The sequence below is a fragment of the Esox lucius genome, chromosome 4, assembly GCF_011004845.1.
Source record: "Esox lucius isolate fEsoLuc1 chromosome 4, fEsoLuc1.pri, whole genome shotgun sequence".
In the NCBI taxonomy this organism is placed as follows: Eukaryota; Metazoa; Chordata; class Actinopteri; order Esociformes; family Esocidae; genus Esox; species Esox lucius.
The window spans coordinates 14,421,855-14,447,981 of NC_047572.1; the positions used below are offsets into that span (position 1 = coordinate 14,421,855).

Sequence of the window (26,127 nt, forward strand, 5' to 3'; positions counted from 1 at the left end):
GATCAGAGTACATTGTTAATGGCGTTTTGGCAGACACTTCAGTTTGCCTTGCAGCATTGCGTTACAGGTGCACTGCATGTAGTGCAAATATAAAGTTCATCAAGTGATGATGGAAAATGGGGATGTGAAAACTTGTGTTGCCCAAATACCAATACTATGCGTACATTTAATTTTGTGCAACGACGCTGTAGCCAGGTGAGACCGATGTCAGCACGTTGGCCAAAGTTCTGAAGAGAAGTGGTCAACCCTTAACCGAAGAGCCTGTGTGTCAGAATAACATTTACAGCTCACTGTTTTGTTATTGAAGGGGGGGGGGGGGGGGGGCTGGCGGGGGGGCTGGCATAGGAGTGAATTTGAGGACACATTGTTGTGACTGTGAGATAAGACACCGAGCAACATTCAGGCATAGGGCTCTTCCACTTAATTAAAATATATTATATAAATATATGTTTATACATGTACACATTTACAATTGACAGACCTAACGTGGATCAGGCATGTATTTTGAACAATAAATGCTATTACAAATAATATGGTAGAGAAACGCACTTTAGCCTATAGACACACACAAGTCAAAACTTGGGCACGTGCCAGCCAGTGTCTCCTTTGGGCTTTCGAGGTCACGCTGGGTAAGCAAGCTGCTGGGGCGTCGAATAAGAGTTGCTGTTAATACAGGCTCCCGTAGTTAAGCTAGAGGCGGTAGCCAGACATAACGAAATATAATGAGTCTCCAGTTACACGGTTGCAAATTTGACGTAGATCTAGTTGTTTATACTCCCACAACTCGTAAAATGTTTTGTACCTCCTTTGTTTTTAGGCCTATCGCGCAAAACTGAAACCTCGAGAGATCATGTATTTTTTTGCGTCTGGGAAGACATCGAAACGATAATGCAGCACCAATATCCACTAGGATTTGACGTAATTCTACTCTCACTTCATGGAAATCTTTGAGTAGCTCATAGGCCTACGGCAAAACTGGAACCTCGCGTCTTTATTTGGAAACGCATGCTCGTCTGGGAAGGAATATAAACGATAATGCAGAGTGGCGACAATATATCCGAGACAACAAATAAGTTAAGTCACGCCGTGTCTGTGTCACTAGGTTTAAGTTCGTTTGAGTTTGATATAGTGGATAACGGACAGAGCGATACAGACAACTGTCCAAATAACCGACACATTTTCTCTGTCTCTGAGGAAACATCTTTAAAGTGTGGACCTATCGCAAGGATGACCTCAGAGTTAACTATCCAGATGCCAAAGAAAACGATTGTTAAATCAACAGATCTCCAACAGTCGTTCGACATAAATCATGACCGTTACGGACAAAATTATGAGGGCTTACAGACGGTGGAGCGTGAAAGGAACTGCGAATGGAACGTGACGACGCACGAATCGGAGACTGGCCGAGGTTTCCGTAAACATTCGGACACGTTCGTGAATCTTGATAACGCACTTTCCGTCCCCTCTCTGTTTGACGAAATATTACCCTTAAGTCCTAGATTTGGTAAATACTCCCCAATTCCGTTATTCGGTCAAGACTCTGCGGGCGCCTGGACCGTTAATGACCTTACTCAAAGCAGCAGCAACAAACAGTACAGCAGCAGTATTAAAGCCGAACCAGGTCGCGAGAGACCCTGTCCGGTTGCGTGTGGATCTTGGTTTTGTAAATATTGTGACAACAGAAACAGCATGTCTCTTGGAGGAGATACTTCCTGTCCCTGTTACTCGTACTCTGGGGGTAACTATCAGGATATTGGGCAGGGTGGGGAAGAAGAGGCCCTTATCCAGACGCAAGGTAACCAGAGTGCGATGATGCGTGAAAGGGGACTTCAAGTATATCACTCCGCTATCATGAGGGAGAGTTCTGGGTGGATGGGTGCCGAATCCAGCTTGAGGTAGATACAGCCTAAACCTTTATAAATTGTTTGTTTCACAAAGAATACCAAAATGATCCGTTCTAATACACGTAGCTGCTTTATGTTATTGTTATCATGTCAAAGTAACCTGGTAAATGAGTTATAATAGGTTGAAAATACTAGTTCTGTTGTTAGTATTACATAGTTATATAATGACAAAAGATGCAAACCAGATGTTTTTGCACCACTTACTGCCTCTTGAGATGCAGCATTAGTAAATATGAATGACTTCAGCCAATTCCCTCCAACACCTGGCTGCCAGAGATACTAAAACCACCATGTGTCCGCACTAGAAAAAAGTATGTTGGTGTTCGGGTGTTGCTGCTGTCCTTGCTTGGCTGTCTACTCTAAACCCACCTGTGTCGTCCTCTCCTGCTCTCAATTTTTTGCATTCCTATTTATTTATAAAAGCATAAGACTATTAGGCTCAGTCTGCTATCTACTGGCCTTCAGCGAACCAGGTGCAACATGTTTAGTCTCAGCTCGTCAGGCCTCTAGGACACTGGGCAATGCTCACCATTCCTCACAGTAATGTCAAGGCTGTAGTGGTGGCTCCGTGAAAAGTTTAGTAGTGACTAACAGTCAAGTTCAGCATTACTATATTATACCTAATAATATATAGGGATGTATATTGCACTTTGTTTATGTTGTGTTTATGTTAATGGATGAGAATGGATGAGTGGCTGGGAATCGGATCATTAAAAGAAGCAGGGGGAACGTCTTCACTCTGGTTATATTGTGCCAAAAAACAATCCTCTTGTTCCCAAACATCCTGGCTACAATTCATGTCCCCGTCTCACCTTACCCATTGTTGGCTACCAATCTGGTAGGTAGTAGTGGATGTGCTGGAACACTAACTGGTATTCAAGAACATTGTAAGTGCACGTTGAGGATGTTGTGGTTTGGGCCTTGTTGCATAAGGTTCAAGTGTTGATAATATCATTAAAACAGAGACGAAATGGTGTGACATTGTCATAAGATGGCTCCCGTGTAACGAGATAACCGGTTCACTTACAGTGCCTAATATGGGAATCTTACAAAACAGTCGGCTAATAACGAAACCTTGTATGTGTTTGGAAGATGGAGGCGATTGTTACTTCGCTTCTTGTGCGCCGACGGATGTCTGTGCGTCTGTGTTCCAGGTGTGAAGGTATTTTGCCGGTCACTGTGTATTTCACGGACCGCCGCGTGTGTCAGGTGTGCGGAGACGACGCGTCCGGCTGCCACTACGGAGCGGTCACCTGCGGAAGCTGCAAGGTGTTCTTCAAGAGGGCTGCGGAGGGTGAGAGACACGCACGGGGCGCACACGCTCGCACGCACGCACACACACACACACACACACGTGTATCCCCCCAATTCCTGTGTACCAGCCCGGTTTCTGTTGTTCTGTGGGCCAAGGTAAGCAGAACCACCTGTGCGCCAGCCGTAACGACTGCACCATCGACAAGCTCCGGAGGAAGAACTGCCCTTCTTGTCGCCTCCGACGGTGCTTCCTGTCAGGAATGAGCCTCAAAGGTAAACCGATGGATTTGTTGATACGGTGTTGGTCAGACGGAGACAGTGGGAAAGGGAGACGACGTGCTGAAATCAGCAGGGGGCCGGACTAGAACCCTCGGCGCTGTGGTATATGAGCACCGGAGGCAGCAGCATACGCTTTTCGACACACCTAGCCCTGTTGTGTTTCGGCACGCCGGGAGTATGTTGACTTCCATTGGGCCTCGGCCTTCGCCTTGCAACAATGAGTTGGCACTTGCAGAGCGTTCGGCACGGTGCGTTGGCAGAGGCCATTGCGGCGTAAAGTTGCGTGCGCCGGATTCGTTGAACGTCTGATCGGTCGAGTCATATAGAGAAACGCCTCAGCAGAAACCCTAGCGACGGTTGGGCACCAAAACCTCGCCCAACACATACACGGATGAAGCACAGATAAAATTTTGTGCGTTGACGAAGTAGGTGTGATTGAATGCGTCAGACAGCTGACACACCCTAGGCCATTATATATGTAATACATCACAGCACCTTTTAGGCTGCACGCGAAACTGCAGAGAGGGTGGGATCATTAATAGTTAATGTCATGCGTGGCGGACATGTCGTCAGGACACTGTGTATCCAAAGTAGATAGAATGTGAATAAATGAAACCTTATTTCTGTTATGCAATTTCTAATTCATAGCAGTGCCATGCATATTACATGCATTGCTAACAAAAGAGCTGTAGAAACCAGAATCCTGAGGTATTTTTGGGCTCCGTCGAGGCTGGATATTTTTGGCATCGGGCAATTATTATTTTTTTTTGTAATTTTTTTTACAGTAACCAACTTTAGTGTTGATAGTAGCCAGAGAGTCATAGTATAAATTCAGTATGCTTTAGCTACTTTTAAAGTACGACATCATGCCAATAAAGCAGTTGGAACTGAAAGAGATAATTAGAGAGAGAAGGAGAAGGCCTACCAAACCCATTTCTCTCTATATTCATGTCCTGATTTATTTTGTATTCAGGACAGCCTCCACCCTCTGTTACTCATTCTCTCTCTGTTTCTATCGGAGTCTTTCACTCGCTCCGTCTCTCTGTCTGCGTCTCTCTCCCTGTGTGTCTGTCGCTTTGCCCCTGCCATTTCCCTCTGACTGTTTTTTTTTCCCCCTCTTTGTCCTACTTTTGTGAAATGGATTTCAGGCCGGAAGCTAAGGGGGGCCAGCCAGCTGAAAGGAGGAGTGGAGGGGGAAACCCAGGCACCAGGTACTGAAGAGATCAAAGCGAGGGATGAAAAGAGGGCTGGGGGGCAGCAGTTGGCCCCCAATACCCAGCAAGTTCAATGTGAGATTCAATATTACCGTAGGTTATTTATTCTATTCCTTTATACATAACAGAATGCCCCCCCCCCCCAGAGTGCTCTACTCAGTAAAGATGGCCTAATGTCATTCCGTTTCCTCTTAACTCCTCTTATCTCTCTTCCCAGGCTATGATGCCCCCCAGGCTTTTGGCCCCACGGCCGGCCTTCACCCTTCACTCCTCAGTGTCCTGAGTTCTATTGAGCCGGGATTGGTCAACGCGGGCCATGACCCCTCCCTGTCAGACTGTCCCGCCTCGTTATTGACCAGTCTCAACGAGCTCGGCGAGAGACAACTGGTGTCTGTGGTGCACTGGGCTAAAGCCATGCCAGGTAAAGTGCCCTTACACAGCTCCGTATCTATTTGTTTATTAGGCTACTTTACAGTTGGCTGCGTTAGCACGAGGGGTGAACCATGAAGAAGAGACAGCTGGTGTCTTTGGTAATCTGGGTTAAAGCTATATGAGGTTCACAATGGTTCCGACTGTCACTGCACGTCAGTGGCCAGCCTTTAACTCTGGGCGGACAGCTGTGTGTTCAGTTCTGCATGACAAAATCAATGTGCTCTGGTTATTTTATTATTTCTCATTACTAGGTCCACTTCTGTGTTACATTTACTCTCTCGGCAGTGTTGACAAGGAGCTGTAACTGAGCATCTCGCTGTACCGTCACAGTGGCTTTACTGTGGGCGTGGGACGACTTTGGCTTTATTAGTTGTAGCCCCGGGTTTTATGGATAACGTCTTCCCCACTAGAGGGGGCTATACGCTCATAAACCGGGGTTTGTCTGTGTTCTGTAGGTTTCAGGCAACTACATGTTGAGGACCAGATGTCGGTGATCCAGTCTTCCTGGCTTGGGGTGATGGTGTTTGCTCTGGGCTGGAGATCCTACACCTACACAGATGCCAGGGAGCTCTACTTTGCCCCTGACCTCATCTTCAACGAGTAATTTCATCTACCGTCTCTCCGAATGCAATATTAAAGACTAACATACCAACAGTCTTCTACTTATGTATTCAGGCAGACAGACAGGCAGTCAGACAGGCAGGCAGACCATAATCGTACCGGTGTATAAGGCTGATAAGTGTTGGGAATGCCAACCTGTCCCTCTCTTAGTCAAGACTTCATACTGCAGCACTCACAGGAATCCCAAACGGCACCCTGTTCCCTCTGTTTCAGTTTTCCATTTGACCGAGGCTGCAATCAAACGTAGGGCACTATGAAGGGAAGAGGGTGGCGTTTGGCACACGGGCACAAGTTTCATGCAGCAGCAGATAGTGGTCCACTGTGACTGGCTGATAGCAGCGTTGGCACCGTCCTGCATGGTAATGGAGAACACTGCCCCAGGGTCTGACCCTAGTGTTCTCTGTCTGTCACTCTCCTTTCACCCTCACATTCTCTCGCTTTCTGTCTCTCTTTCTCCCTCCTTCCCCACCTCCCCGTCCCGCCTCCCTCCCTCCCCATTTTCTCCCTCCCTCCCTATTTTCTCTCTCCTCTCCTCCCCACCCTCCCCCCAGTCAAAGGATGCGTGTGTCCAGTATGTATGAACACTGTGTCCGGTTCCGTCTGCTGTCCTCGAGGTTCTGTCAGCTCGGAGTCACCCGGGAAGAATTCCTATGCATGAAGGCCCTGCTCCTCTTCAGCATCAGTGAGTCCTATCCTCATAGAGCGCACACACACACACACCTAGGTTAAAACAAAGAGCTTTGTAACACCAAAACTAGTGGCAACTTAGCTGCAATGCAAAGTACATAAAACCTTCCCTTTGCTGGATTATGGAAACCCATCATACTGAGTACTGAAACCCATAATACTGAGTACGGAAACCCATCGTACTGAGTACGGAAACCCATAATACTGAGTACGGAAACCCATAGTACAGAGTACGAAAACCCATCACGTACTGAGTACGAAAACCCATCACGTACTGAGTACGGAAACCCATCACGTACTGAGTACGGAAACCCATCACGTACTGAGTACGGAAACCCATCACGTACTGAGTACGGAAACCCATCGTACTGAGTACGGAAACCCATCGTACTGAGTACGGAAACCCATAATACTGAGTACGGAAACCCATCGTACTGAGTACGGAAACCCATAATACTGAGTACGGAAACCCATAGTACAGAGTACGAAAACCCATCACGTACTGAGTACGAAAACCCATCACGTACTGAGTACGGAAACCCATCACGTACTGAGTACGGAAACCCATCACGTACTGAGTACGGAAACCCATCACGTACTGAGTACGGAAACCCATCACGTACTGAGTACGGAAACCCATCGTACTGAGTACGGAAACCCATCGTACTGAGTACGGAAACCCATCGTACTGAGTACGGAAACCCATCGTACTGAGTACGGAAACCCATCGTACTGAGTACGGAAACCCATCGTACTGAGTACGGAAACCCATAGTACTGATTACGGAAACCCATAGTACTGATTACGGAAACCCATAGTACTGAGTACGGAAACCCATCGTACTGAGTACGGAAACCCATCGTACTGAGTACGGAAACCCATCGTACTGAGTACGGAAACCCATAGTACTGAGTACGGAAACCCATAGTACTGAGTACGGAAACCCATAGTACTGAGTACGGAAACCCATAGTACTGAGTACGGAAACCCATCGTACTGAGTACGGAAACCCATCGTACTGAGTACGGAAACCCATCGTACTGAGTACGGAAACCCATAGTACTGAGTACGGAAACCCATCGTACTGAGTACGGAAACCCATCGTACTGAGTACGGAAACCCATCGTACTGAGTACGGAAACCCATCGTACTGAGTACGGAAACCCATCGTACTGAGTACGGAAACCCATAGTACTGAGTACGGAAACCCATAGTACTGAGTACGGAAACCCATCGTACTGAGTACGGAAACCCATCGTACTGAGTACGGAAACCCATCGTACTGAGTACGGAAACCCATCGTACTGAGTACGGAAACCCATCGTACTGAGTACGGAAACCCATCATACTTATTATTGAAACCCATCATACTGAGTACGGAAACCCATCATACAAAGTACGGAAACCCATCATACAAAGTACGGAAACCCATCATACTGAGTACTGAAGCCCATCATACAAAGTACGGAAACCCATCATACTGAGTACTGAAACCCTTCATACTGAGTACTGAAACCCTTCATACTTATTATTGAAACCCATCATACAGAGTACGGAAACTCATCATACTGAGTACGGAAACCCATCATACTGAGTACGGAAACCCATCATACTGAGTACGGAAACCCATCATACTGAGTACGGAAACCCATCATACTGAGTACGGAAACCCATCATACTGAGCACGGAAACCTATCATACTGAGTACGGAAACCCATCATACTGAGTACGGAAACCCATCATACTGAGTACGGAAACCCATCATACTGAGTACGGAAACGCATCATACTGAGTACGGAAACGCATCATACTGAGTACGGAAACGCATCATACTGAGTACGGAAACGCATCATACTGAGTACGGAAACGCATCATACTGAGTACGGAAACGCATCATATTGAGTACGGAAACGCATCATACTGAGTACGGAAACCCATCATACTGAGTACGGAAACCCATCATACTGAGTACGGAAACCCATCATACTGAGTACGGAAACCCATCATACTGAGTACGGAAAAGCATCATACTGAGTACGGAAACCCATCATACTGAAACTTTACATTGTGTTCAAACACCACTTAATCTAGTTTTGTTGAAGACACAACTAGTCTAGATCATCATGATACATTAATTGTGATAAAAGTATACTTCTGTTTCTTCAAACATAGATACAACTTTCTTTAAAACAATCTTGAGTCTGACATTTTTTAAAACTGACTTCCTATTGACTTCATTTACTACAAGAAAATATTGTTTTAGTCAGTTTACTGTGGATTTAAATGGCTTTACTTAATTTCTGCTTTCTGCTTCTCTTTTTTTCCCTAAATAAAGCATATACAATTCTATTTTGACCTTTTGGTTGTATTAGAGACACTGTCCAAACATTATTTAGTGTTTTGATGCTCTGATTTGCATGCACTGAAAATATAAAGTTTTCACAACACTCTGCAAAACCCCCAATATTCAGATTTAATATTTGCTTTGGGTGTTTCAGAGGATTTGTTTCAAAGCACTTTTGCTTTGTAATAATTACATTGGATTTAAATTGAAACAGTCTACAAGCACGTTTTAGCTTTAGTTTACTAACTTTCATACCAAAATTACAGTGTTTTGAGTCTCTATTTTTAAAGTTTGCAACCGAGCATCCCTACATACACCCACACACAGCAGTTGAAAACACTATAAAAACATCTTTATTGACATTGCTGGAATCAAATAGGTATATATTGCTAACAAGGTTTGTTTCAAAGTACATTTGGTTTTGAAAAGCATTTTACAGTCCAAGAAAAAAAAAATGCACTAAACGTCAAATGACTACTCTTATAATGTGAGTTAGGATAGTCTACTGCAAATCATTCACACTGTGTGTTTTAAAGTTAGTGAATCCCTGACCTAGTGGATGGGATGAATGAATAGCTTATTATTGGGTTCAGTATTGATGTGTGTGTGTGTGTGTGTTTTCTGTTAGTCCCGGTGGAGGGTCTGAGGAATCAACTATGTTTTGATGAGTTGAGGAAGTCTTACATCAAAGAGCTGGAACGCCTGGCCAGACACAATGAAGACACCAGTCATACACGCCTGTTCCGGCTAACTCAACTGCTGGACTACCTGCACCCGGTAATATACACTAACCCTTAAACCCTGACCAACAAACGCCTGTTCTATATAACTCAGCTACAGGATTACCTAAACCTGGTAATATACACTAACCCTTAAACCCTGACCAACAAACCCCTGTTCTATATAACTCAGCTACAGGATTACCTAAACCCGGTAATATACACTAACCCTTAAGCCCTGACCAACAAACGCCTGTTCTATATAACTCAGCTACAGGATTACCTAAACCTGGTAATATACACTAACCCTTAAACCCTGACCAACAAACCCCTGTTCTATATAACTCAGCTACAGGATTACCTAAACCTGGTAATATATACACTAACCCTTAAACCCTGACCAACCAACGCCTGTTCTATATAACTCAGCTACAGGATTACCTAAACCTGGTAATATACACTAACCCTTAAACCCTGACCAACAAACTCCTGTTCTATATAACTCAGCTACAGGATTACCTAAACCTGGTTATATACACTAACCCTTAAACCCTGACCAACAAACGCCTGTTCTATATAACTCAGCTACAGGATTACCTAAACCTGGTTATATACACTAACTCAAAACCCCTTAAAACGACACCTGTAGTAGTTGAATAACCTACAAGACTACCTAAACCTGTTTACCTCTAACCTTTGACGCCCAACCTCTCACCTGTTTAACCTGCCTTCCCCTTTTTCTTTCAGATTATAAGGAATCTGCATCAGTTCACCTACGACTTGTTTGTCCAGGCCCAGTCTCTCCCCACCAGGGTCAGCTACCCAGAGATGATCTCTGAGATTGTAAGCGTTCACGTGCCAAAGATGCTCACAGGGCTGGTCCAGCCTATCCTCTTCCACAAAACACCTTGTTAATAGGTCATCCTGTGACACTTCATCATGCGCCCGACTTAGACTTAGGGAGGGTTGGCTTTTAAATGCATTTTGATCTAAGTATTTTTGACAAGTTGGTATTCAGATTTACCTTATGCTGTTGTGCATCCAGCTCTGTGGGTGTGACTCCCTTGCACTCACTTAATAAAATCAATTAAACTGCTGAATACCTCCCACTTGCTAATTTTCAGCTAGTGTGTGTTTTCATTCAGTTGAGTTTTCAGTATAAAACTAAAAGTGAAAAAGAAGTAAAGCCATCCCTTTTAATATGATGTAACTAATAATATTTTCTCAAAAAATAAAATTGAGAAAAGTAGGGATCAATGAAAGAAAGCCATCAAAATATATGCATAATTGTCTCTATTATGTTTTTTAATTGTTTTATGTAGTTTTTTTAGATTATTTAGGGTCAGAAGAGAATTTATCCTGAAAAATGCCTTATTCAATTTAAAAACAAAATAAAAGAGAAAAGTATATTTTAAGCATTAAATATTAAGTTCTATAACTCCATAAACCTCATTAATCATGGAAATGTGACAGCAATTTTATGGTTCTAGAAACATTCACCAATCTCCAAGTTTTAACACGTTTAATCTGCATTCTCTAATAATTCACATAGGCTACATGTCCCAGATAATGATATTACTTGTAAAATTTCAGCTTAAGAATTTGATCCAGAATGGCTAGAAACTTGTCACCAAGGAAAGAATAATAATTTGATAGAAAGATGAAAAATGTAGTCTTCAAAGTAAAGGAACAAAACACTGAAGTGCCATTTATAAAAACATGTGGCTATTACTGACTGTGGCTACCAAAATGGGTATCTATTTTACTATTATTTAAACAGGCAAATTGATTAAGTACAAATTCTTATTTACAGCAACAGCCTGAGGTGTATGTTACAAGGGGGAAGAGGAGCACTTGGGGACAGAACGACATAGCTTTCACATTTGTTGTTGGGGGATTAGAATTAGGGACCTTTCAGACAGTAGTTATATGCCCTAATCACTAGGCCTCCTTCAAGTCCCAAACATATTTAACAAAATATTTGTTATTAAAAAGGTCTGGGCTTTTAATTTAAACAATTTAGATTGCATAAATGAAGTTGCTAGGTTTGGGCTTAGTAAAATATGTACACAGTTTTTCATAAAATGATATTTTTCATGTTAGGTCTCAGAGTTTCTGCGAGTGCCAAGGCCATAGAAATTATATTGTGCATAACTCCACTGCATTTTATACTACACAGTGTGAAAGGAGTTTACATACCAGTCATGTTGATATGCTTTTTAATTTACTTTGATTACAGTTTTTCTCGGTCACGTTCAAGCATTTCTTGGGACTATGTTGCCGATTATCAAAACAGCATTTTCAAAACAAAGAACAGTGTGTCATTTTGCTAAACAATAAATGTGTTTTCTAAATGTAGTTGCCTTCTCAAAACATAAAAACATTCACAAAGATCTATAGTATGCTGTAAAAATTACAAAAACATTAATCAAATGAATGTGTATGTTCTGTAGCCACTAAGGATTACAAACAGATCTTTTGAAAAAATCAATCATCAAATTATGAATACATTTACAGTGGGGCAAAAAAGTATTTAGTCAGCCACCAATTGTGCAAGTTCTCCCACTGAAAAAGGTCTATCATTTTCATCAAATGTACACTTCAACTATGAGAGACAAAATGAGAAAAAAAATCCAGAAAATCACATGGTAGGAGTTTTAATGAATTTATTAGTAAGTTATGGTAGAAAATAAGTATTTGGTCAATAACAAAAGTTAATCTCAATACTTTGTTATATAGCCTTTGTTGACAATGACAGAGGTCAAATGTTTGCGGTGTGTTTGGGATCATTGTCATGCTGAAAGACCCAGCCACGTTTCATCTTCAATGCCCTTGCTGAGGGAAGGAGGTTTTCACTCCAAATCTCATGATACATGGCCCCATTCATTCTTTCCTTTACACGGATCAGTCGTCCTGGTCCCTTTGCAGAAAAACAGCCCCAAAGCATGATGTTTCCACCCCCATGTTTCACATTAGGTATGGTGTTCTTTGGATGCAACTCAGCAATCTTTCTCCTCCAAACATGACAAGTTGAGTTTTTACCAAAAAGTTATATTTTGGTTTCATCTGACCATATGACATTCTCCCAATCCTCTTTTGGACCATCCAAATGCTCTCTAACAAACCTCAGACGGGCCTGGACATGTACTGGCTTAAGCACTGTCTGGCACTGCAGGATTTGAGTCCCTGGTGGTGTAGTGTGTTACTGATGGTAGCCTTTGTTACTTTGCTCCCAGCCCTCTGCAGGTCATTCACTAGGTCTCCCCATGTGGTTCTGGGATTTTGCTTTGTGATCATTTTGACCACACGGGGTGAGATCTTGCGTGGAGCCCTGGATCGAGGGAGATTATCAGTGGTCTTATATGGCTTCCATTTTCTTATAATTGATCCCACAGTTGATTTCTTCCCACCAAGCTGCTTACCTATTGCAGATTCAGTCTTCCCAGCCTGGTGCAGGTCTACAATTTTGTTTCTCGTGTCCTTTGACAGCTCTTTGGTTTTGGCCATAGTGGAGTTTGGAGTGTGACTGTTTGAGGTTGTGGACAGGTGTCTTTTATACTGATAACAAGTTCAAACAGGTGCCATTAATACAGGTAACTAGTGGAGGACAGAGGAGCCTCTTAAAGAAGAAGTTACAGGTCTGTGAGAGCCAGGAATCTTGCATGTTTGTAGGTAACCAAATACCTATTTTACCAAGGAATCTACCAATAAATTCATTAGAAATCCTACAATGTGATTTTCTGGATTTCTTTTTCTTGTTTTGTCTCTCATAGTTGAGGTGTACCTATGATGAAAGTTAAACAGGCCTCTCTCATCTTTTTAAGTGGGAGAACTTGCACAATTGGTAGCTGACTAAATACTTTTTTGCCCCACTGTATTTATTTAAAGATGCCGAATCATGGAAAATGAATATCCTATTATTCATATATTTTATCAAACGATTAAAATACATAAAAATCAACCAATTTCTGGAGGAAGGTTCGCATTGTGTTCAGGACTCTTCAGGATGACCTCAGTCCAAATCCATGTATTCAGAACAAAAGCTGGTCTGCATATAGGCTTGTAAACTTTCCATCAGTAACCCGATACACAATTCCCAGTAAAGGTAAATACAATAGAGGAGCATTACTGCACAATTGCTATACATTTATTTTGTATAATAACTGATTAATCAACAGTAAGCAGAAACCCAGTCTGCAGTAGGAGGGTGAATACAATGGAGGGAGTGCTGTAGTGTGTAATCATTTCAGCAACACAAACTAAAAGTTTCTACAATCCACAACAAAAAAAGCATCACCTTTTGACAGTTGCCAAGATGTTTCTCTATATTTTTACTTTACTGAAAAATGAATATTTTAGCATTTCATAATTTTTATTCTGTTGTTAGGACTTTTAGCCACACTTCAGAGAAATGCTTGAATGTGATTAAGAAAACACATTTTATTAATTTTACTTTTCTCTTATCCATCACTTGTATCAATTTCTCAGCTGTCATGCATGGGGTGTTGTGTTACTTCTACCAGGAAGAAATTATGTTTTTCACTTTAAAGTCATGGGTTTAATGACCTAATATTTCTTCATAAATGTGTTGGAAATACGTCATGGTTTGAATGCCCTGGTGTAGTATTATCTGGCCGTACCTTCAAAACCACATTGTTTGCCGTCCTTGTTTTCAACTAGGCTAGGGCTGAGGTAGTCTAGCAGTTTCGATGTATCCAACATGTATAGTTCAGACGCAAGCCTCTCCCCTGTCCTAGCTTTCTTTTCTGTCCTATCTAATAATAATAAGAACATGTGGGTTGGATCGTCACACTCATTAACATTTACAATGCATTTTAGCCTTCATGTTCAAGGTCAGAATACATGCAGCGAGCATAGTGTGTAAATAAGCTATTATGTTATATTTACAAATGTGTATCTCAGGTCTGAATTTCCTCCAATGTGAGATGTCTCACCAATATTGGACAGCCAATAACAAAAGACCCTTCTTAAGATTTAACCTAGCTCAACACCTAGCTGGGGTTGAACCTATCAGAAAACACTTTAATTCAGGTCGCACCTATTACAAAATGTCTTGCTAGATTTTCAATCCATACTCTTCCTCAAAATGGGCTGCTAGTAAATAACCTAGTGAATATGGTTTTATATTGGTTATTATCACTCACAGTCACTAAATGCCTTTAGCAGTTTTTCCCTAACTAGTGGTTGCCACTCCATGCGGGTCACCTGATTTGAAAGTGGGTTTTCTAGCGAAACTGGAAAAATGGTGCTTTGTAATCACAAAATGTGGTTATAATATACAGCTATTTGTTTTCTCCCTACAAATCCTTTGGCTCATGCTACCAAATAGTATGACCCTCAATTCCAGATGGATAAGACTCTGGAACTGAGAATTCTGTTTTCTGCATAATCATTTAGAACAAAGAGGAAAGGAACAGGCAGTAAATCAGACTGAGAGAAAGACCATCATCAATGATGATGTTCTTTTCTACAAAGGCTATTTCCTGATGATCTTCCCTGATGTTTTACTAACTGTAAGTTGATGCAAAAGACTGTTTTCTCGATGTCTGAAATGTGGAAGTTTTCCTGAACTTCCCAGACCTTTGTAATGCCTTTTAAACTTTGCCTCATTTAGGCTTGAATAGTATTACAAGTAAATCTACATTTCTAAGATTTGTTTTTGAAAACATCCTGCTGTATTCATGGTAAGATCACCATTTTATAAATATATCTCAAAATGCGGTCAAAGGTCAAAAATGTTGGGGAACCCCTGGGCTATAAGCTACATTGATTACAAAGGAAGAGTTATTCATTTAGAATTTGGAAATTTGAATTAAATCCTTTGATCTCAAGATAGGGTTTGAACTGAATTTACCTTTTAGACTGTTACTCATTTACAATTTGGGTCCTCAGAAGTCCTCAGATCTCAATTTACTTTTGAGACGAAGTTTTCTTTTTCTTTTAACTTTTCAGTTAACTTATGTTCTGTTTAGCTTTCTGCTGTGTTGACTTTTATTTTTTTAGTTTTAGTGAATGTAGTTGTGCTTTACACTGTGTGTTAACATATCATTTAATTATTTTGATAGATACTCTAAAGAAACAGATAAAGGTTAATGTTTTTTTATTTTATTTGACCTTTATATATACTATATCAAGCACAAAAGGTACATGATTTCTCTAAACAGGGAATGCATAATGAAATGTATTTTACCTATGTTGCTTTCATAAAAAAAAAATCTTCCTAAAGCTAACAAATAATACAGTATATATTCCACACTGATTGCCCTTGCTTTATTGCTCATTATAAGGTTTGTTGTAACATTGGAGTGTTTTCTTTAATGTGTTTGCGTGACGGAAACACATGGTGCATACAAAATTGCTCCATATTCTTTATATAGAGCAGTCCTTTTAAACAGGACCCATAGTAGGGATCTGGTATTTTCTGTATTTTCTGACTTAAAGATGCACTCTGGGATGAAAATGGGAAGTTGATTTTTTTGTGGTGTAATGTGTAATAGATTGTTTATATGTAGCTTATCTACTGTATATAGGTAGAATCACTGTCATACCTCAGTTAGAATGACATTCCCAGGTTGAAAGCCTGTGGGTTTGATGAAACAGAGCACATATACACACACACACATACACCTACACGTATACACATTTACATATACGTATACACATACACACATGACAATGGCCATACATTTCGCAATGCGTCTTTTATTATCTTAGTAATCTTTCATTTAGTCAGGTAAAAGGGGTTTTCATTCATATATCAATGTATTAAGCTTCATCAATATTTCTTCCTATCTGTCTGGACGTGCAATACTTCTGAAATGCATTTGTATGAAATTAGACATTCTTCTCCCCTTCTAAACAACAAGGGAATTGCCAGTTGTGGATCCCACCAAAAAAAAATTCTTAAGGGAATTGACCAGGAGAGAGATTTTGGCCAGGTGACAAAAAACTCTTAGTAATGTGAGAGAGAATTTCAGCTATTGTTTAATGTCCCTCTTGTGGACGGTCGTGTTACTGCAACAAGCAAATTAAGTCCATCTGGCACGGCTGGTAGATTGGGTTACATCTGTCAGTATGCCACATAGAAACCAACCGCATTAGTTTTACATGCTGGAACAATCTTATATCATCATGAAAAGACAGAAATCATCATGTGCCGGGCAATGGAATGAAAGATGATAAACTCCTTATAATGAACACTGTCTTTTCAGATCCGCTCATAATTCCCTCCATGTATTTTTCTTGGACTGATGCATGAACATGCCTTAACAATCGCTCGTTCTCTCAATGTTTTATGTTGAAATCCTTACAAGTTGATGAAGCCGGATAACAATCCAGTTGAGGGCAGGCCTCAGCCCTTCGGCTCTGTTCCAGTATCCACAGTACCAGCACACTGCTTCAGTATGATGCATTGCATTTCCTATTTCATTTGTGTCATTTAGCCAACACTCATATCCAGAGCAATTCGCAGTCAGTGCATTCAACTAGGTTTAATAACCAGATTGGTATGGAGATTGGAACTGGGCCTGAGTATTCTCTTTGAACAGACGCTTTTTAAAGTTTAACCGTCTTGTCCCACATGGCACCCTTTATAGTGTACTACTTTTGACCGGAACACTGCGGTCGCGCAACCCAGGGTTGGTCTCAGAGTAGGAGTGTTTCATTTTAGATCTGAATGAATGAGATGACTTGCGCATGTCTTAGGTCAGCACTCCTGTGTAGACATTCTTAGTGGATATGGTCCCTGATCAAGGGTAGCGTCCTGTGTGATCGGTCGAACCACAGTATCACACTGATCAGAATAAACCAGTGTAAGCCAGAACCAATATCACACACTGACCAGTCTAAACCAGAACAATTTCAGAAGCACACAATGACCGGCCAGATGCAGAATCAATGTGACGTTGAATTCCTCATTTCTGTTTTAAACCCCTCCATCTAGACTCTGTTGATGCATGATAAATGAAACCATTCTTCTTTTGGTTAGTTGAATGTTTTATTGCATCTCTCCATAGTAAGCGGATGCCTGACAATACTCTAACTGAAAGCGAACAGTCTATTTTAGTTCATTGGATTGGACCGGATGTCCGACAGACTGAGATCTGTCTGAGGAACATCAAGCTCCAGCCATTTTAACTGATTCCCTCCAAGAAGTATTTACACACACACACACAAACACGGTTCTCACTTTAACCCACTCTCAGCGACTATTTGTCTCATAAATGAAGGAGAACTTCAGCTGAGAGTGAATAAGCACTGAAATATCTCTTATCTCAAAATATATCCTTTGCTACATTACCCCAGTGGCTTGACTTTAAAAGGACTGGCGTGTTGTGTGGATTCACAGATCAAAAATGCATGTGTGGATGTCAACATTTGAACTTTTACTTTGGGTTCCATTTGACTTCTGAGTGTTCTGTCTGAGTTATTGGTGCATTTGTACATCAATTTTACATTTCCACTGTAGTATGAGTCTTGAGGTTGAGTTGTGAAAACCAGCCAGACATGGTAGTCCCAAATAACTTTGGGCTTTTACATTTGTATCTGTTATATATTTCTATACAGTTAAAGCCAACACGCACCAGAGTATACATACTTTCAGAAATACATTACACTGAGTAGTTTCGACTAGTTTTACTGTGTATGCCTGGGGGGTCAATTCAATCAGACCTGCGTTAAGGTATTTGTGCAGTAGCTGTTTTTCCAATGGTAAAAAAAAAACTCACAGACTGGTCTCGAGTACAGAACAAAAATCTAGTTTTCAACGAGGGTTACCCCCCCACACACATATGCATGCACTAAAAGGCATTCTTTCATCCTTTTGATGGCTTCCACTAAATCATAGCTTTATGGTTGACACCTATTCTCATAAACAGTATGTTCAATTTCAATGTATTTCTATAGACCGTTGGACATTTAATGTTTTTGTGAATGCTGCAAAATGATCTTTCATGCACAATGGTCCCAAATCATCTTCCTGTGAGACTTCTGGGTGTCTCCGGGGCGGTTGTAGGTTCTGTGCTAACAGAATGCTCCGTAACGTAATTGGTGAGGGAATAAACTTGAACATATTTCAGCTGAAAGGTAACACAATACCGACCAAACCAAATCTCCCCTGACAGTGTGGTTGACACTTGGGGCACAAAAGGACAATTAGGAGCCAAAGCAGCCACAGCAGTATACATAAAAGCAATGCTAGCCTTACCATCTACACTCCCCAATACCACAACATATGGCCCGAGTCCCAAACGGCACCTTCATTCCCTGTGTAGTGGACCCATTCGTCCCGGTCGAAACTAGGGCACTTGGCAGAGGTTAGGATGTTGTTCGGGACGTGTCTCCTGGTTTACTCTGTCCAGAAAGCAATTAGCCAGTTGTAGCGGTATAACCTTCCACCATGGGCTGTGTGGGGCTGGCTGTAATGGTAATGGGCAGTAGTCTATGGGGACTATTACCACAACCCAGTCCATTAACAACCAATTAACAGGCTATTAATATTTTACCGGACGGATCCTCTCATCTTGGTGTGGTTTTAAAGCAGGACGTCCCACGAGACAGTGTGTGTGTGCATGTGTGTGTGTGTGTGTGTGTGTGTGCGTGCGTGCGTGTGTGTGGTTTTAAGGAGGATGTCCCAAGAGTCTTTAAACATGAGCTGCTTTTAGCTGGAACATAAAGAGACCTGTGTAATGGTCTGGACGGAAGGGCGGAGGAGGCCAGAGGAGGAGGCCATAGGAGGAGGCGAGAGGGACAAGGGACAAAGAGACAGAAACAGGTGACAGTTTGAAAAAGATCTTAAGACAACCTTTTTACCTTCCTTTTTAAATGGTGCTTAAGGTTGTCTTTTTCATACCCACTTTTTGTATTTGTATTCATTTTTTCATTTTTATGCACTCTCTCAACCTCTGATTTGAGTATTTTGTTTATTTCCTTACGTACAGTATATTTTATTTGCACTGTATAATGACTAGATACAGGAACGTGTTATCTGATGTACATATTATGATGGTCTGCAATTATCTTAGTAGTATTACTCCATGGTACTGCATGTACACCACACCTGTTAAGCACTTTGAGATGCATTTTATGTAAGAGTGATTTATAAATCCATTTTTATTTGAGGGAGGGGAGAGAGGAAATGGAGGAAGAAGAAAGGGAATGGAAGATGAAGAGAAAAGGAAAGACCTGGGAGATGGGCCAGAGGTGTGGAGAGGTGTGAAAGCGAGGAGGACAGGAGGACGGGAGGACCATGGTAGGGGCGAGAGGAACATTAATGGAGAGGGTTTCATGGAGACGCAACCTGATTGCAACATGCGGAGGAAGACAGCTTTCTGCAGCTGGTCTCAGTCTGTCTGGGACATGGAGTTAGGATGTGGCCAAAGACACGAGACGCAGCCTTATGAAGCTATTCACATTGGAATGTCCGTTTCAGTTCTGGGCAAAAGCTGAGAGCCGGGTGGACAGGAGGACTACATAGCTGAGGGAAACACCCAGTCTCAGAGTCTGTGCGGTGGGGAAGGGGTGGGGGGGATTGGTAAGAGACAGAAGGGGGATAGGGGGTGAGACAGAAAAAGAAGGAAACAGAGAGGAAGACAGAAGAGGTGGGGAGGGGGGAGGGGGGTAGAGAGAGGGCCCATTATAAGTACATCTCTCAGTAAGTCCCTGTGGAAAAGGCATTTGTCTTCACTTGAAAGTATGATTTATTTTCCTAGCAGTAAGACTAGGGTTATGTTTGTCACCGCACTGAAACGAGGTTTGGAAGAGACACTGCAAAAAAAAAAGAAGGAAAAAATATCTTCTCGAGGCTTGAGGTTTTTAAATGCACATTTCATCTTTGCCAGGAAACTAAACGAGGAAGTAGCTTTTTCTCTTGATGAGTTTAGCTACTTAGTTTAGCGTCCCGGTAATTACATTATATCTGAATAATAACCACATTGTTGTCTTGGAGAAAGAGAGAGGGGGTGAGAAATTGGAGAGTGAAATAGGAGAGCTGTAAAGATAAAAGGGAGAGAGGGAAAGAGTGATTGAGGAAGACAAGAAGGGAGAAGAGAGACCGTTGTATCAGATTTCTTCCACTAGGTGTAGATGTGGTCTTAGATTTCTCTCAGGGCTGCTGATTAACGGATTGTGTGTGTGTGTGTGTGTATGTGAGAGAGAGAAGATGCAAGGAACCAAGGACCTTCAGATTTAATTTCCCCCAGCTCCAGATATTACACCCCCGCACCATCCTCCTCTCTCATTCTATTTTTATTGGAAAGGGGACTAAAACACATGGGCTGTTTATGATGCATTTAAACATGGAGAGATGTGTTCGTATGGGATTGTAAATCTGCGGTTTTGTCTCTCTGTCTGTGTCAGAACTTGGATTCATCCTTTTAGGGGAGTCCTTGTGTTCCTGGACACTGATGATGACGAGAACACTGTGAAATCATTATCATCATGCTGGGAGGAGAATGTCATCTGGGACCAGAGTTACTGTGCCCGAAAGGGATTGGATGAGAGGAGAAGGAGAGAGGAAGAAAGAAGGAGAGACTGAGGAAGGGGAGGAGGACATCAATGGAGAGAGGGAGAGATGGATGGAGAGAGGGAGAGATGGATGGAGAGAGGGAGAGATGGATGGAGAGAGGGAGAGATGGATGGAGAGAGGTAGGGATGGATGGAGAGAGGGAGAGATGGATGGAGAGAGGGAGAGATGGATGGAGAGAGGGAGAGATGGATGGAGAGAGGGAGAGATGGATGGAGAGAGGGAGGGATGGATGGAGAGAGAGAGAGCCAAAGAAAGTTACATAGGGAAATGGGAGTAGGTTGTGGGTCCTATAAAAATAACTATTCATTCTATTACTGTAGATGCTGAATGTATATCTCGCATCTTAATATCTTAACACAATTCCTTTTGGAGAAAACTGTTAAGGAACGTCGAGGGAGCAGGGTGTGAGTTCAAATAAAACAGTGGATTGCGTTTAATAGGCTGTCATGCTAAATAAAACTGATGTTGTTATTATTGTCATGTTATTAGATAATCCCTAGCGTGCGTATTATTCCAATGATTAATTTCATTATCTTCAATAACATCTTCGCAATTGTTCCTGACTCCCCCCACCAGAGATATAGCCGGTTTTCCACTCCTACATCCGCACACCTTTGTTTTTCTATTGTAGTGACAAGAAAAACATAAAACCATGCTCCCTATCCCCTAACCCTAAAGCTAACATCAATAACGTAATCTTTACGCCTGAATCTAGTATTAACTGTTTAGCAGATGCTTTTATCCATAGCAAACTACAGTAGGGAGTGCATATATTTTCATGCTTTTACTGGCCCCCATGGGAATCAAACCTATGAAACATGCTCTACTAACCGAGCTACGCATGAGCCTAAACCTAAAAACTTCAAAGGAACCCCAGTTCAAACACTAACTGTTTACTCTAAACCTAACCCCTAAGCTGGAAAGAACCTTTTTTTCTGATATTTATAACTTTATTATCTTTGTGTCCTCCATATTTGGTTAGACCTGAATCACACACACACATGTTATTCCTTTACCCTAACCTACACACAAAAAGGATCTAGAAACAGAAAGTGTTCTTTCTGAACTTAATGCCTAAACTTAATCTATTGTCCTAACTCATTATCCCTGAACCTAAAAGAAACCCCATTTCTAACACTAACCCCAATTCTATGCTTTTCCCTAAACCTGAGAACTACCGGTTGAAAAACCTTGCAAGGGATGAATTTTCAACAAGTGCTGTCGCTGATGATAATCTCATTGTTTCGGTGCCAGTGTGAGACGTTCCACCCGTTTGCACTATGAATAAATGGATCTCTGATGCAAAACTGGCATCAAGTCTTGTTCCTGTAAACCTAACCCTAAGTCTAATGCCAAATCTGACCTTAAACTTAACCCCAAGCCTAAAAAATCCTAGGTATGTCTCCGGCGTCCATTACAGTAATGTCCTACATGTTACAGAACAACAGTCCTAGAAACAACCTCCATTTACCCTTAGTGAGTGGCTAGGGATGGATGGAACAGGCTGCTGCATGTACAGTATGTCTTTCTGTGTGGGTTGAGTTTTGAGCGCACAATTACAATCACTTAAACACCACGGAATATGCTTGCTATTGTGCGAGACTTAGGCTGCCGTTTGTATAGGGAAGGGTCAGAACACACACGAGAACACACACACACGGACACATTTCCACACTCCCAGTTTGTCCCGAGTATCTCTATCTCTCTGAAGATCATATTGGTTTTACGGGAAACCATGTCACGGGTCAAATGATTGAATTATTAATGGAACTGCAATAACAATCGTATCCAGTCCGCTGTGGTTCCGACATGGATCCTCACCGCTTCCCTCGAACGCCACGCGCCCACTCACACACACAGGCACGCGCGCGCACAAACACCAAAACACACATTCACCAGCTCACACAGGACAACTTGATACCAGCCTCCTAACATCCTCATACTAATCCAATAATGCAGCGTCTGCAGAAGAATGAGCTTCTTTTATTGTCTCATCAGCAGGGGAGTATATTGAGTTAGCAGCCCGGACAATGGGGAGAATTATAGTGTGTTTAATGTCCATTCACAATCATAAAGCAATAACCACGAGAAGGAAACAAGACACTGACACAAAGACAGATTCTTAACAGTTATGACGACTATATAACTCGTGATCGCCTGGCCATGGTTGTCTTGCCTTGTATTGTTTTGTATTGTGGTGCGTTTCGTCATTACGTTTAGGACTTGTCATAATCAGATCGCGTGTTAATATGATAATGTTAGATGCCTTGCAGAAGCTACGTTAATGTACACAGGCAGAGTTTGTGCCTGAAACCGAGCCATACATACTTAAGGACGTCTGCAATCAACCAATATACCAGAGGCCATTCCCCTGTGTCTGCCATAGAGGTGGTTATGTAAATGTGTGTTATTGTAAAAGCCTGCTGAAAGATGATTGACCTTTGCTCAGGATGAATTCTCTCTCTCTGTTTGGACAATAACCATGAAGCAACAGAACAGGAGACACGGGGTCAATGCTTTAGCATTTATTACCAGCTAGCATGCGCCAGAATACACACACGCACACACACGCATATGTGCATGCGGACGGACTCCCGTACACAGGAATATGCACACGCTCACCCACACATGTGCACACTCGAGCGGACGCACATGCTCATACATGCTCATACAATATGCACGCACACACACACACACACACACACACACACACACACACACACACACACACACCTACACTGACACAGTGCTGGAGTGCTCTGGGGAGAAACCATGAAAAGGCAAGTACAAATGGTTCAACAACAGTGGGATAAGAGTGAATGTCCCTGACGGAGCAGCTTTCAGCAGCTGCATTAACAACCAGGGTTGCATTCCAATTGGCCCCCGTCCCTTCATACAGTACACTGCTTTGACCAGAGGCCTATAGGGCTCTGCAATGCACTTCGTAGGGAACAAAAACAAGTAACCAATCGGGACGCAAGCTGTGTTCACTTCCATAGATTTGTTCTCCGCAGAGAAACCCTCCGCCGTCACTGTGTTAGCGTTGTCCAAAGGAAGTGTGGGGGTGTGTTGTTTTACCCGTCATACTTCTCATGGTCCTACCCCAGAGCATGCTATTGGTACTTCAAAAAGAGACCAGCTCATAGCTAGAATTAATGTAGACATTTCCACAGCACATTTCCAGAAAAGGATATTAGGCAGAATAAAGACTAGGAAAGGAAAACAAGGTAATGGTTTTCATACGGCGTTCCTGACTCTGCATACTATCAAAACAGTGTGCGTCATGGTAGGTCGTGTCACCAGTGGCATATTCCCTGGGTATAAAGCGTCCTTTTTGACCGAGACCCATAAGGGGACTTGTTCATGCTCATTATGGACACATTTTGCCCCCATTTTACATTTTCAGCCACAAATTCACTTTTAGAAGACCCTTCTCCTCTGCCTCCTCTTCCTCCTTTTCCTATTTCTTCTCCCACCCGTTCTTTTCTCTCCCTTCATGCACCCCCATAACCCCTCCTCTCTTTTCATCACATCTTACATTCATTAGTGAATAAAGTAGGGTGGAAACAATGAGTTTCGTGTTGTGTTTTTGTTACACTCTAATTTCTCTTTTTCCTCATTATGTTCTAGGCTTTATGGGAAAACATCCTGAAACAAAAGCTGACAAATGTAATTAATTACTGTGTGACTGTCTGTCTGCGTCTTCAATGACACCCTATTCCCACTCCGAACCAGCAGCCCTGTGGGTCTAGTCCAAATGAGTGCACTTTTAAGGGGATAGTGATGCATTTTGGGTAAACACATCCATAGGAAGACGAGGCTGTGCTTTCAGCGTCTAAATAATTGTACTTTTCTCCTTCTCCTTCGGTGCATGGCGTTATGTGATATGGCTCTAAGACACTCATTCTGCACATTGCATTGTTTATAGTCATTATACGTTTATTACATAAACAGTTTCGGAGACATTGAGCCGATATTGCTTTTCATACACGACTTACTGCCGTTTTGCGGGAAATCATTTCTTTTTTTTTCACCTGGGTTTTTATGAGGTACACCCGTGAGCGACGTGAAACGAGTCAACACTCTGAGCTACTTTAAGTTGGAATGACCTATATCCATAGAGAGCCTTACTAGCTGTGAAACCTGCAGCAGTACATGGGAAAGGTGTTATCTGAGGGAGCTTACCTACCTTGTAACTCTTTTGATGTGCCTGGGAGAGAAGTCAGCCTCCACTGGAGTGTGTGTTTACTGCTCATACAGTGGCGTGTGCATGTGTGTGTGTGTGTGTGTGTGTTCTTCAAAGGTAGTAAAGCGTGTGCATGCAATACTTAAGGCCTATTAAAGGTTGTCCTTTATGCAGTGCTGCCAGGGGAAGAGGGAGAGGCAGAGACACGGAGAGAGAGCGAGTGAGACAGACTAGGAGACACAGGGAGACAAAGAAAGACAGAGAGGAAGAAAGAGACAGAGAGAGAGCATCATGCTGAGGCAGACAGAAATGTTCAGGCAGAGGATAGACATACCTTTGAACTGAACTCATGGGGGAGCTCACATTTTCACAAGTGCAGCAGAACTGAAAACAATGTTTTGGCGAGTGCCCAGACACATCATGTCCTAAATCATATCCTATGCCCTACTAAGTGTACTTTTTTGGACCGGAGCCCAGATAGGGGCTCTGGTCAAATGTAGTCCACTATGTGAGTAGGTAGCCATTTAGGACACATCCGGTGTGTTTTGTCCATCTAACAGTCTAGCGGCGGCTTCAGAGAAGCTGTTAGGTATTAGTCCTGATGTGTCACGTTACACCTTAACGCTCTCACACTACATGATATACAACAAAGACTTATTAAGATAGGGCCAGCCCAGCTCCACTGAGTGCTATAACATACACTTCCTTATACATTAACACACACGCATCACACACACACACACACAGACACCTCCCTAGAGCTCACTTAATGCCACAGTTAGACTCACCCATTGTACACAATGAAACCTCCCAGCAAATCACTACATGAGGAAGGTCCAATCGAGCAGTTCATTCCTGCCAGTTAGTAACTGGGGTGAGAGGAGACATGTTTGGGGAATCAATAGGTTCAAATGGATCAGGGGGTCAGCGATACCACTGTGC

The 26,127-nt window shown here is 42.3% G+C and overlaps 1 protein-coding gene across 4 annotated transcripts; it reads left to right on the forward strand.

The window, feature by feature from the left end:
* The first annotated feature begins 633 nt into the window (after positions 1-633).
* On the forward strand, positions 634-10,551 carry LOC105024400 (progesterone receptor). 4 transcript variants are annotated; one of them, XM_010894333.3, is made up of 9 exons: positions 642-1,895; positions 3,059-3,198; positions 3,315-3,431; positions 4,586-4,744; positions 4,869-5,072; positions 5,539-5,683; positions 6,256-6,386; positions 9,364-9,512; positions 10,202-10,551. In XM_010894333.3, the coding sequence occupies exons 1-9, from the start codon at positions 1,036-1,038 to the stop codon at positions 10,367-10,369; spliced, it is 2,073 nt and encodes a 690-aa protein (XP_010892635.1). In that variant the 5' UTR covers positions 642-1,035; the 3' UTR covers positions 10,370-10,551. The 4 variants fall into 4 exon arrangements, with proteins under 4 accessions (XP_012988956.1, XP_010892635.1, XP_010892636.1 ...); XM_010894334.3 differs by having other exon boundaries at positions 4,586-4,726; XM_010894335.3 differs by having other exon boundaries at positions 4,586-4,648.
* The last annotated feature ends 15,576 nt before the right edge of the window (positions 10,552-26,127 follow it).